A 12,995-nucleotide genomic window follows, 5' to 3' on the forward strand; every position below is an offset into this window, starting at 1 on the left:
GGGCCCGAGGCGTCCGGCCTCTGAGCCGCCCCTGGCCCGTCGCGGTGGCGTTTGCGCCGCTCCCGAGCGCGGCGGAGGCCGAGGGGAGCCCGCGTGGTGCCTCCTACTTACAGCCCCGCTGCTTACCGGGAGCGCGGCAAGCGTCGATGCGCCCATCCCGGCTGGCGCTGCGAAGCTGCGCAGGGGCCGCTGCGCGCTGCCGGAGGGCTGGCAGCGCGGGGTCCGGCCGCGTCCGTCGGGGCGCTGCCGCGTGCTCGGTGGCTCGCGCGCCTCGACGGCCCCGCCGCGGCGAGCCCTGCGCGGGCGGCGTGCCTCCTCACACCCGAGCCAGGCGGCCCCCGCCTCGCACCTCGCCACCCCGACGGACCGCGTGCGCGCGTCCGGCCGTGGTCCTAGCGTGCGCTCGGGCGGCACCAGAGTGGCCCCGGAAAGGAGCCCCCGGCTGCTGCCTCTGAGCTGCCCCCTCGTTCCCAGGCAGGGTGCCCCTCCGAAAGGCACGTGGCCCTGCAGCGTGAGGGGCCCTGGCTGGTGTACGCAGGCCGGTGCCGCCACGTCCCCCCGGATGGCCGCTGGCGCCCTGTGGCGTGCCGCTGGGCCCTTTCCTTGGCGTGGCGGGGGATGGCGAGGGGCAGGGGCATGTGTTGGCAGGGCAGCCAGTGGGGCCAGGAGGGAGCCGGTGCTGTCAGCACAGCTCAGCCCGGTCTAGGGGACTCCCTGCTTCGAGCTGTCCCCGCAGGCACCAGGGGGTGAGGGATGGTGCCCTCGAGCCTGGAGGAGCGCGGCTTGGGAGGCGCTGCTTGCCCTCGGTCCTTGTGASGCGGTCTATCCCGAGTGGGGCTGGGAGGGGGATGCTCTTGTGCCCCTTTTCTGTTCCCAATAGCTCCTGCAGCCCCCGGGGTGAGGCCAGGCCGCTGGCCCCCCGTGGCGGTGGGCAGGCGGGCGGCCCCATGCGGCTGGGCCAGACCAGGTGGTGCGCAGTGGCCACCACTGCCGGGCCCCGCTGGCCGTGGCCCTGGGGAGCAGCCCCATCCCGGGAGCTGCAAGGAGGACGGGGAGCAGGGAGCAGGCAGGGGGTGCAGCTTGTGCCTTGCCTGCCTTATTCSCCCCATCCCGGGGGGCTGCGCTGCCCCCCCAGGATCCTCTTTGCCCGGGGCTGCTCCGCTGGGGATCGTCCTTTTTCAAAGCCAGGCTGTTACGTGGCCGGCTAGGGAAATAGAGGGGTTTTCTTAGCAGCGCCTGTGCCTATTTTTGACCGGTGCTGTTTACGGCTGGCGGTGGCAGCAGCTTGAACGGCGCAGCTCGGGCTCCGCTGGCCACACRAGAGGCTGCTGCCCAGCCTGAAGCGGGGCCTCCGCAGGCCTGGCCCCGGCGTGCGCTCCCACCCGCAGCAGCAGCTGTTGTTCTCAGGCGTGTGCAAGTAGCATGCCTCCTTCACCAGTCCGAYGTGCCCAGGGATGCTTGAGTCGGTTTTAATCTCCGCTGGTCCCAGTTTAGGCTGGGTTAAGTGGCCGGGGTCTTGGCCATAGCGCTCCGCCGAGCTGGGGCCAGCTGCCGCCAGCAGGGCTCCGTGCAGCCGGGGACAGCCCTGGCCTCGCTGCCTCGGCGTGGTGCCGCTGCGGTGCCCCAGCCCCGCCGCCGGCCCTGTCCCCCGCGCCACAGCCCCCGCGGCTGCGGGGCTCCTTGGCCAGCTGTCCTGCCCTGAGCAAGTGCAGTTCCTGCCTTTAACGAGCAGGCCGGCTAATTGGCGAGGCCGGGATCCTGCCCAGCTCCGCCTGGCAGGCTGCCCCGCTCCCGGGGGGCCGGCATCTGCAAAGGCAGGATTGATGGAGCCTGTGAATAAGCCCTCTCTTAGGCAGCGCGTGTGCGCGTATCTGCCGGCACAGGTCTCCCTGTGGCGAGAGGATGGAGCTGCCGCACCGGGGCCGCGGGCAGGGGCAGCAGGCTCGTGAGGGTGCCGCGGACGGCTCTGGCCGCATCCCCGGGGCGGCAGGGGAGGCCTGTCGCAGGCGAGCTGTCCTCGGAGGGGCCGGTGTCGCGCGGAGGCGATGCCTGCGGAGGGGCCAGCCGGCCGGACCACTTGCTTCCCAGCTGCTGCCCGGAGATGCCCCTTGGCACTTGCAAGTGGTTCGGTGGTGAGGGGAGGTGGTGGGCAGGGGATGGAGGCGGGGGTCGCAGGAGTGACCCCGCTGGGAAGAAGGGGCAGAAAGGCAGGGCGAAGGAGCGGGAGCCCTCGGCGAGGAAGTGCTTCCCTGGGGAGGCACCATCCTTGGGCCAGTCCTACCACGCGTGGGAGTGCCGGGCTCAGGGCTGGCAATGCTGTGGCGGGCGAGGCGCCTCGGCTGGAGGACCAGCGAGCCCGAGCCCCCGGCAGCAGTGGGCTGCCTCTGAACACGTTAGTATAAATGAGTTTCCAAGCCTGTCCCCTGCTTTAGCGACGCTCCTAGGCGTGCGCAGCGTGGTTGCTGCCGAAGGCTGGGACCCCACCGGAGCTGCCTGTAGCGCGTGGGTCGTGCTCGTGCCGAGCAAGGTGTCAGAGACCCCGGGAAGCGCTGGGAGCGCGAGCGCGGCCGGGAAGCGTTGGGGGAGCTGGCAGCCCGCGGTGCTGGCCGGGCGCCCTCGCTGCCTCCCGCTCTCCTCCCCGGCTGCGCCAGCCAGGCCGGTGCCCCGCCGGTTCCCTGGCGCCGCCCAGCGCGTTGGCCTGCGCCGGTGCAGAGCTGTCGAACTCGGGCTTTGGGCAATCCCCCCCCGGCCCCCCGCCTGAGTGCTTCTGCTGCTTGCTGTGTGCCCTCGCTTGTGTTTAGCTGAACTCCATGGTGAAATGGAGCCGGTCTGCCAAAACACGGGCTGGTTTTCAGGCGTCTCTTAGCTCCGGGAACTGGCCAGCCGCAGGGTCAGGCGAGGTCCAGCGCCGGCTGGAGGGACGGACGGGGAGGAACCACAGCCGGCCTGGCCGTGATCAGATTAAGCCTTGCGCAGCGCGGGCGGCGGCGAGCTGTGCCGCGGGTGGCAGCCCTGCGGGGCGAGCGGCTCCCGGTGCGCGCCGGAGCGGCGAAGGCCCCCGGGGGAAGCGGGCGCGACCGACGGGCAGGAGGCTCTGGGGGACGCGTGTCCCGCACCCCCGATGGGAGGTCGCCGGGGAGGCGTGCACAGGGGCCGCGTCCCGGCCGGCGCCACCGCGGCCGGTCTGGACCAGGAGGGTCGGCCTGGGGCATGGGCCCGGAGCAGGGGGCAGCGGGGCAGGAGGCTGCGGTAACGCCGCGTTGTTTTCTCTCCTCCAGGTACGCCATGGCGCTCTCCAACAACCACATCTGCCCCGTGCACAACTGGTAAGGAGCGGGGCGGCGGGGGCCCTCGCCGCGGACGGGCTCGGGGAGAGGCCCCGGTTGTGCCCGGTCGCCTGGACCGCTTTATCCGCACGCGGTGGCGGCTGGCRGGCGAGGAAACCCGGCCGCCCACCACCGGCCCCGCTGGTTGTGCAGGGACGCGCAGCCGCCCAGGCGCTGCCTGCTGGCAGGACGGGCCCCGCGCTGGCAAATCCTAGAGGATTTTTGGGCTGAGCTGAGCTATATAAAGCCGCCCCCGCCGCCCTGTGCAGGCTTGTGTGTGGTTACGGCTGCTCCGGTGAATGGTCCAAGCCGGGTGCAAAATGCACAGGGAGAAGGAGGCTATTGAAAAAAATCCCAGCATGGAAAAAGTATGAAAATAAGTGGTTAGGGATTTACAGAAGGCCATGTGTCTCCGTGGAAAGGGTTGGGACTAGCTTGCTTTAGATCGAATCTGACCATCCCTCTGCCCCTCCAGCGCCAGAGGGGCTGTCCCGGGCGGCCCGACCGCGGCAGAGCCCTCTGCAGCCTTCTGCGCTGGGGGATGAGCCGTGGGAGAGACAAGGGCTGGAAAAAAAGACTGGTCTGCTCCCTTGGCATTTTCTTCTGAGCGGTTTTTGGCTTGTTGTGTCTCCTGAAAAATGTGCCCAGAAAATCCATGTTAGTTTAATTCTTGCTGGAGTGTTTGAAGAAGAGAGAGAGAAAAAAAAACTTTGCCATTTCCTGTCTGATAGCTTATTCTGCCTTGGGAAGAATGTGTTTGTCGGCGTTGTCTCCGTGGCATAAACAGACGTTAATGATGAATAATGCTTCCGAACTCTGGGCTGCTTGCTTTAAAAAAAAAAAGAAAGAAGTCCCAAACCAAACACTGCCACAAGAGCAGCCCTTGAGGAGCCCGTGGGGCTCCACGCCTCGCTCGGGTTTCGCGGTTGGAAAACAAAGCCACCAGTAAACGAGGAGACTGAAAAAACACCAGAGAGCAGCCCAGCCCTTTCCCCAAAGGAGCCCTCTTTAACTGTGCGAGTGCCTGAGCAGCCTCAGCTGGAGGCCGCCGAAAGCTCAGCCCCCGGCCGGGCGCGGGGGCTCTTCCCCGGCCCTCCGCACGCGGGGCCCGGGCCCGGCCGGGGATGCCGGCGCCTGTCGCACCCGCTGCGCCCGCCCGGCGCCGAGGGGTTGGGGGTGTTGGCGTCCGCCGCCGCGCTCCGGCGAGCGCCCTGCGTGGCTGTGGTCTGCTCTCCTGCCCGGCTCCCGGCACGCACGTGCACGCTCGTCCCGGCGGCAGCGAGGCCGGCGGAGCCGCGCGGGGGGAGCAGCTGGCCCGCTCCGCCCCTGCGGCGGCCGCGCTCCCCTGGCTCGCGGGCCGGCCGGCTCCGCGGGGAGGCCTCGGGGTCCCGGCCGGACAGCCGCGCCAGCGACGCGTTGCAGCCAAGCCGTGGGAGAGGGGATTTCCTTCGCCCGCCTCCCCGGCGCCGGCCCCCAGCAGCCCTGGCGCTGCCCGGCTGCAGGAGCTGGGCCCCGCTGTCCGCGTGGGCCGGGGTCGCCCCTGCCCCTCGGAGCGGGAGGACGCCTGGGCTTTCGGCACCGGCGCTGCCCTTCCCCGCAGCCGGCCCCCGCGCGCGCCCCGCGTCCCCGACGGCCGCGGGGGGCGAAGGGGGCACCTGCCCCCCGGGGGAAGTTCGGTTACGGCTGCAGTCAGCAGCTGCGGTGGGGAAGATGTCTCGGGCCGATGGGAGCCTTTGGTCTCCGTTTCCTGGGGCTCGTGGGTTTTGTGGCCGTGCGAGGCTCTTCTAAGTCTCTGCCGGTGTTTTTTGCAGGAAGCCAAGCGTTTCCCCAGCCCGGCGGCTCCGGAGGGTGGTTAAAGGGCCCCCGGGTTGGCCTTGGCCACCCGCCCCAGGGACCGGAGGCGCTGCCGGCGCCGGGCTGAGCAGCCGGTGCCCCGGGGCCGGGCTGCCTGCGGGCGCAGCGGGCGGCCTCTTCGCGGAGGCAGCGCCGGTGCCTGCTCCCCAAGCGCCTTCCTTTGCTCCCCCCAGGAATTACAACCAGTCGTGCGGCGTGGATGGCCCCGGCTCGTGCTGCACGCTGGATCACATCCCCCTGGTCAGGTGAGGGGCCGCTCGGTGGGAGCGCGCGGGCTGGGCTGGGGCAGGCGGCGCTCCGGAGAGCGGGCGCACGCGCGGCAGGGCGGCCAGCAGGGCAGCCGCACCGTGCCGCGCTCCCTGCCGTGCCCGGGGGGCTCGCGGCGCGGGCAGGGGAGGGCAAGCCCCGCTCCGTGCCCCCTCCGCTAAGGCCGCCCGCGCGTTGCCTTCCCCCCGCAGCAAGTGCGGCACCCTGCCGCCCGAGAGCTGCTTCTTCAGCCTCATCTGCAGCCTGGGCTCCTTCATGGGTAAGTGCGCGGCGCCGAGGGGCCGCGGGGTGCTCGGCCGCCCACTGGGCGCGCTGGGCCCGGAGCTGGCGCCCTGCGGAGCCGCCGCGGCTCCTGGCGCCCGGCGGTGAGGCGGCGGGAGGCCGCCGCTGCGGTGCGCGACCGGCGCCGTGTCTCCGTCTCGCAGTGATCCTGGTGGGGCTCTTACGGTACGCCCACGTCTTGGAGCGCTGCGGGCCCTCGCTCCTCAACACCCTGGGGCTGGCGACCGGCTGGGTCTGCGCCGCCGGCCTCACCATGGTCGGCAACTTCCAGGTAAGGCCGCTCCTCGGGGGCAGCGCGGCCGGGGCGGCCCCAGCCCCCGCGGCCCTGGGGAGGCTCGCCGGGGCTGCGGCGGCCGCCTGCAGAGGCTGGAGGTGCCCGAGGGACCGTGCCGCTGCCTTGCCCCGCAGCAGCCCTCCGGCGGCGTTTCCCCCGCGGGGTGGCCGCAGCGAGCCGGCCCGGCGCTCTCCGGAGGTCGCGGGCCAGCCCGTTGCCGGTGCGGCGGGTTGTGGCGCTCGGCTGCGAGGGATGTGGGGGGTGGTTGTTTTGCTCTGGCCAGGCCTGCTCATGCACTCCTTCACCTCGTCCGAGCTCTGCAGCTTTTCCCTGGAATTCCTCCTTGTTTACACACTCATAAGTTTGGATCCAGATTAAGCTGCCGGTTTTGGTTCAACCCTTATCTCATAAAGCAAACATTTAGGCAACAGGCTGCCCTGGGATCAGTGGGGGGTCGGATGCGGAGGGACCCGCCGCCCCGCACTGGGCGACTGCTGCCAGGGCAGGGGCAGTTTCTCCCTCACGTCGGTGTGTGCTTCCCGTGACTCCGGGCAGGGTTTTCGGGAGCCGGTGGTGATGAGCTGGTGCGGGCCGGGGCAGTGGGCAGCCCGGGCCGGCGGCGTGCAGGTGCCGACCACGGGCAAGGGGTGCAGCCAGCGGTGGCTGGGGCTGGGGCCGGAGCCGGGCCTTGCGCCGTGTGCCAGGTGGGGACAGCGTGTCGGACTCGTGCAGGACAGGTTGCGGCAGGCAGGCAGGCCAAGGGAGGCCCGGGAGAGCCCCTGCTCCGGGGGTCCCTCCGAGGGGCCGCCGAGGCAGCGCCGCTCCCGGAGGAGCCGAGCTGCCCTTGCTCCCCCTGCCCTGCCCCCCCGGGGGGGTTTGCTCCTTCAGAGGCGATGCCAGGCGACGCGCCTGGGCAGATGCCGCTTTCTGGTGGCGCTGCTTTTCTCCACCCGCAGCCAGGCCACCCTGCCGCGGGGCGGGAAGGCGAGGGGAGCCGGCGCTGCCTGCTCGCGGGGTCGAGAAGCAGGCGAGCCTGGCCGGGCGCCGCGGCCTCGGTGCCCTGCGCCTGGGCTGCCGGAGCCCGGCCCCCGCAGCAGCCGCCTGCTCCCGTCTCCTTTGCAGCAGTTTCCCCTTCCGCTTTGCGGGAGGCTTCCGCGGCACTGCAGGGACGACGCGTAGCCGGCCCCGGGCCCTCGCCTCGCGCCCCAGCCCTGCCTCCAGCAGCCTGGCTGAGGCAGGGGCCGGGTCTGCCCGGGAGGCTGGCAGCGAGGGACAGGCTGGGGACAGTCCCGGGCTGGCCCATGGGCGCGGGGCATTGGCTGCCCGCGCGCAAACGGGGCTCTGCACGCGGGGGTGTCCCGCGGATCGAGGAAACAGATGTGCTTTGGGGTCCCGCGGCAGCGCATGGGTCTAAGTCTGCCCTTCAGTCGAGCGCCCGGCCCAGGGCGCTCTCCCTGGCGGTCCTGCGGCTCGGCTCACCCGCTGCCCCCGGGAGCTGCAGCCGTGGGAATGGGGCCCTGGCTGGGAGCAGGGTTTGCCCCGGGCCCACCCCGCAGGAGCCGAGAGGGGGCAGAGCCCGGGCGTGGTGCCAGCGCTGCGGTCTCTCCACGCAGGTGGATCATGCCAAGGTGCTGCATTACATCGGTGCTGGGGTGGCGTTTCCCACCAGTATGCTGTTCGTGTTCCTGCAGTCCGTCCTCACGTACCGCATGGCCAAAACCCGYGGGCATTACTGGACCGGCCACTTGCGTAGCATCCTCACTGCCATGGCCTTCGTCACCCTCGTTTTCAGTATCCTTTCCGCAGCAGCATTCCGGGGGGCAGGTCTCCCGGGGCGGGCTGGCGAGAGGCTGCAGCCCCTGCGCAGGGGATGGCTGCGGTGTGGGGGGTGTGCTGCATGTCCCCCACCCCTCGGTCTGAGAGCAGGAGCGAGGCCCAGGCGGGGGTGAGGACGGGCAGCTCGGTGCAGACGTACTGGAGGAGCGGCAGCATCGGGGCTGAGCTGGGCAGTGGGAGCAGCAGAGAGCGGCGAGGGAGAGGAAAGGAGGAGGCTGAGGGAAGAGGAAGGGAAGGGATGTGCGTGCTGCCGGGCGTTCACGCTTGCCGGCGCCTCTCGGGGACCAGGACTGGGTAYGAAGAGGTGCCCTAGGTGGGCCCAGGCCAGACCCTTCCTCCCAGCAGCCGCAGCCCAGCTCAGCCACTGGGAGGTCTGGGCCGGCTGCGAAGGGCTTCCCATCCGCACGAAGGCAGTAGCCCTGCAGAGCAGGCTGGGCTCCAGCCCCAGGCTGCAGGTTCGAATCCCACGTGCGCAGGGTCAGAGCCTGCGCCCTCTTTGGAGGGGCAGGTGCTTGGAGGACAGTCTGTCTCTCGTCCTGCAGGGCACCGTGGCCAGTTTGTTAATGAGACAAGTGTATTCTGAGCCTTTGGCAGTGCGAAACCCAGCTAAGATACCTATGGCTGTCTGCCTGGCAAACACTGGGCTGAAGGAGAAGCAGGGTGCAAATGTGCTTTGTGCGGACACCAGCGGATGCAGGGCAGCGTGTTCCTGGTGGAGAGGGGCGCTCCAGGAAACCACGGGGCTGGAGAGGGGCGCTTCAGGAAACCACGGGGCTGGAGAGGGGCGCTCCAGGAAACCACGGGGCTGGAGAGGGGCGCTTCAGGAAACCACGGGGCTGGAGAGGGGCGCTCCAGGAAACCACGGGGCTGGAGAGGGGCGCTTCAGGAAACCACGGGGCTGGCCTGCCCAGCAGGACACCGGAGAGCTTGGGTCTGCCAACAGGGAGGCAGGGCATGGCAGCAAGCTCGGTGCTCGCTGGAAGCCCGGTCCTGAGTGTCTGGCCGAGGCACTGGGGGCTTATTTGGGACTGAGGAAAGGGATAAACTGGGAAGCGAGGTGGTGGTTATATGGCCAGGAAGGAGAGAGAGCACAAAGTGTCTGCAGGTCCCAAAGAGGCTGGAGGGTGGCTTGTCCTTGCTAGCACCTGGGACTGGAAATGGGAAAAGCATGGAGCTGCAACAGGGGAAAATGTGGGGGAAAATGTGGGGACCATTCCTGGAGCAACTAGAAAGGGCAAGCAGAGGAGCCTGCCTTGTGCAGGTTGGGGTCCTCCCTCCCGCTGTCTCTCCTGGACCTGGATCCCACCTGGCAGGAGGCAGGGTGCTGCAGGAGGCTTCACCTGCCGCGTCCTGGGCTCTCCAATAGCAAGCTGCAACTTGTGGAAGCCGTTTGACTCAAGAGAAGGAAGGGGGGTTCCTAAAACGGTGTGCTGTAGCACAAGTGGCTGACCCAGCCGCCTGGCACAGGCCTGAGGGATGCCTAGGAAATACCTGCCTTGTCTCTGTACCTAGAGCAAGTCTGGAGTTAGGTTTCCCTGGAAAAATGCAAGGTCTAGAAGAGCATAAAAAAGTTTTGGGGAGGGTAGCACCTTGGAAGACCTAGAGAGGCAGCACGATCCCTCCCCAGGTACCCCCGGGGCAGCACGGAGGGAAGCAGGGGGCCGAAGGGAGATGCTGCAGGGCAGGGAGGCAGCAGCCCAGACCACGCTGCCGAGGGGGTCAAGGGCTGATGAGCGTTTTAAACTTTGCATGTTTGTCCAGCAGGAGGACTGGGGTTATCGGAGAAAGCCCAGTTTGAGGAACAGGAGGTGGGGGTGTGTCGGGGTACTCGGGCAGACTGTCTGCCCTACACAGCAGGCACCAGGCTGTTACCCTGAGGACTGCAGACTGAGTTCCTCCTTCCCACAACGTCTTCAGAAAATCCCCAGCGTGTCACAGGACTGGGGTAGTGGCTGCACAAAGCAGGGTTGTACTTTTGGGTGGCATCAGAGATTTGGGGAAGGGAGAACAGGGGCTACACTTACCTCTCCCTCTTGTCAGCAGCCTTCATGCTGAAGAGATTGAGCCAAGCGGTGCTTAACACTGTCAGGCAGAGTCCCGTCCCACCCTGCTCTGCGGTGGTTGTCGGCATTGCCCTGACCCGGGGCAGGAGGTTGCGGGTTTAGTATCAGACTGCTCGCAGGTCTCCCTGTCAGCGCGCTCCAAAGGTGGGGTGGTGCCAGCTCAGCACCTCTCAGACTTTCTCACCAACCTGCCCGGTCAGCCTGGGGCGCAGAGCGAGGGCGAGCAGGCTGCTCTCCCGGTGCCGCAGCAAGCCGAGGGGCCTCCGGGGCAGGCGCTGAGCTGCTGCTCGCCTGCGCGGTGCTGGGTGAGCCTGGGATCCGGTTCCTACCGAGCCTCTGTGGGACACAGGGGGCCTGCGGAGCTGGGGATGGTTTAGGACAGCACGCCTCCTGCAGCTGTGCCTCGGGGCGCTTGGGGTCCAGCGGTGCTTTCCTTGACTCAGACGCCCTCAGGTGGTGTCTTCTTCATCCAGGAGAGCTTCGTGCTGCAGCACGTGGCTGCCTTGTGCGAGTGGATGTTCATCATCGATGTCCTGGTCTTCTACGGCACCTTCACCTTTGAGTTTGGGGCCATCTCCACGGACACCTTCCTGGTCCTCCTGAAAGCCAGCCGGGCCCCCAAGAGCTACAAAGCTGACAGCAGCGCGTCCAGCACGGCCCACATCCACAGCCACGCAGAGGGCCTGGCGATGATCTGACCCCGGTGGGTGGGATGCAGCCTGGAGGCTGCAGCAAGGACCAGGAAATCAGACTGTGTGAGTGATTCCCCTGCCTCAAACGGCCCCGAGACTCCGATCGCCTCTGGGTGCGTGTGCGTGTATGTGTGGGTGCGTGCCGGTCAGTGCCTGCCCTCCCCTCCTGGGGGGGCCGTGGATGTGCTGCCCCCCAGCGCCGCACCCCCGTGTGGGGAAGGGCAGCAGCACCCCGAGGAGCTCTGGGTGGGAGGTGCTGGGGGGGTGCTGGGTGCTGCCAGCCCCGGGCTGCTCGGCCGAGGTGGGGTCCGCCCCTCGAGCCTCCAGGATTGCCCTTGCTGAGTCTTGGGTGGTCACACAGAGACAATCATGAAGAGGACCCCTCTCCTAAGGGACGAGCATTTCCGGGAGCCGGAGATCCACCCTCCTCCCACCCCTCCTCTGCAGCAACTCCGGGTTCCTGCGGAGCACCCAGGCCACGTTCGCCGGGGAGGGAACCGCACTTCCTCCCTCCTCTCCCGCCGCGGGGCGGCTGCAGTTAGCCACGCAGCAAGCCTTTTAGCCAGCTGCTACGACCAAATCGGAGGAGCCAAAAAACAAAGTGCCTTTTCCCTTCCTAGTGAGTCGGTGCTGCTGCCGGTCCGCCTGCGCACCCTGCGTGGAGGCGGCCCTTCCCTGGTGGGGCCGAGCCTTCAGCGAGGCTTGCTCTGGAGGTTGTGCAAGCCCGCTCTCGCGGCGGGGGGATTTCCCCTCCCCAGCACGGCCGACCTCGGCTGCACCGCGGCCGTTCTCACGCGCTGCAGCCCGCGAGGCTGCGCATCGCAATCCTGGGTGTCCTACCCCGGGGCCCTCCCTACCAGGAAGCGGAGGCGTGGAAACACAAAACGTTTGCTGCGGGAACAAAAGCCCGCGTCCAGCTCAGCTCCGACGCCGGATCTGTCCCCTGGTGCCTGTACCTGCGCGGTGCCTTCCGGCAGCGCTCAGCCAGGAGTGCCGTGGCTCCTCACCCGAGCCTCGTGCTTCCCTGGCTTTGCACCCTGGCACCCAGGTGTGAGGGCAGCCAAAGCAGTCAGCGCCCAGCCGGTGTCCAGCAGCCCTGCTCAGCCCCTGCCACCACGTCCCCCGGCCGTGTCCCACCGAGGTTGTCCTGGGCAGGGAGCTGGGCTGGCAGCAGGCTGTGGGAGGATGGAGGGTGAAGAGTGTGTCTGTGTGTCTGTGTATGTGTGTGTGTGTATATATATGTATCTACGTATATATATATATATATATATGTATATATATAAATTCTCCCCTTGTCTCTGGAGAGGGGCATTTGCTGCTGCTGTGCGTGTTGATCAGGTTGTGCTTCCTGATTTGCCCACCTTCTCAAAATTGGCCTATAAATCCACCGGAATATGTAGTTGAAAGAGGAGCATATCTGACTTTTATATATAATATATGTTTAAAAGTTTATAAAGAGAGAACAGTGAATTTGCAGTAATAAAAGTGAAAATCAGGCAAGTGTGAAGCAGACATGCCTTCCCCGCTGCCGAGGGCTGGGGTGGCTCCCGGCCTTGGGACCAGCCGGAGGCAAGTGGTCCCGCAGGTCGCTGCAGGCCCTGGCTGGTGGCCACGAGCCCTTTGCTGGTGTCACTTGCTGCTGGTGCAGTTTGCTGTTCCCCCACCCAGGATGGTGAAAGACAAGAGGTTTCACAACGCAGTGAAGAAGTTGCCGTCCCTGCCCATCGCTCCTGGTGTCTGCCCGCTGCAGCGGAGGCGGCAGAAGGACCTCTCTGCCCACGTTTCTGTGCCTGCAGGTCGCCTTCCTGGGGCCGCGCTGAGGCAGGCAGCAGAAGGCAGTGACCGCTGCCACAGGGTCTGCCGGGGTCTGCGGCCGTGCTCAGGGGAGCAGGCGCGGGCTCCTTGCTGGCACAAGCGCCGACCCCAGCCAGAGGGCTGCAGCGGGGATAACTCAGTGCTCCCGCAAGTGCCCGCTGGTGGGAGGGTGCCGGTGTGTGTGCAGCTGCTGGGTGACTGTGACACCGACAGGCCCAGCCGGTGCCGTCCCCCGAGCGGGGCCGGAGGAGCCGCTGGCTGCAGCTGGCCCGTGGGCAGCTCCGCAGGCATGGGCCTGACTTGCGGCACAGTGACAGGAATCGGGGCTGCTCCGGGATAGCTGCCCGCGAGCGGGGTGCCGGCCATGGGGCAGCCAAGCATCACTGTCACCTGCTTGTCCCCTGCTACCGGAGCGGGTGCCAGCGAGCAGGCCCAGCGCCTCGGAGTGGCTTAAAATCCCTCGGGGGCAGGGCCGCGGCGAGCAGGGCTGCAGTGGGGCGCAGCCGGCGGGGGCTCGGCCGTGGGGCTGCCCCCCGGAGCTGCCCCAGGTGAGGGCCGGGGCCGGGGCCGGGGCGGGCGCGGTGCC

The 12,995-nt window shown here is 68.1% G+C and overlaps 1 protein-coding gene across 1 annotated transcript; it reads left to right on the forward strand.

Moving 5' to 3' along the window:
* The first annotated feature begins 3,278 nt into the window (after positions 1–3,278).
* On the forward strand, positions 3,279–12,042 carry TMEM150A (transmembrane protein 150A). The gene is made up of 7 exons (XM_026068722.1): positions 3,279–3,326; positions 5,354–5,425; positions 5,639–5,706; positions 5,873–6,000; positions 7,617–7,794; positions 10,356–10,657; positions 10,956–12,042. The coding sequence occupies exons 1-6, from the start codon at positions 3,286–3,288 to the stop codon at positions 10,598–10,600; spliced, it is 732 nt and encodes a 243-aa protein (XP_025924507.1). The 5' UTR covers positions 3,279–3,285; the 3' UTR covers positions 10,601–10,657; positions 10,956–12,042.
* Positions 12,043–12,995: the final 953 nt, after the last annotated feature.

Source organism: Apteryx rowi, unplaced genomic scaffold (assembly GCF_003343035.1).
Source record: "Apteryx rowi isolate R43461 unplaced genomic scaffold, aptRow1 scaffold_279, whole genome shotgun sequence".
Taxonomy (NCBI): Eukaryota; Metazoa; Chordata; class Aves; order Apterygiformes; family Apterygidae; genus Apteryx; species Apteryx rowi.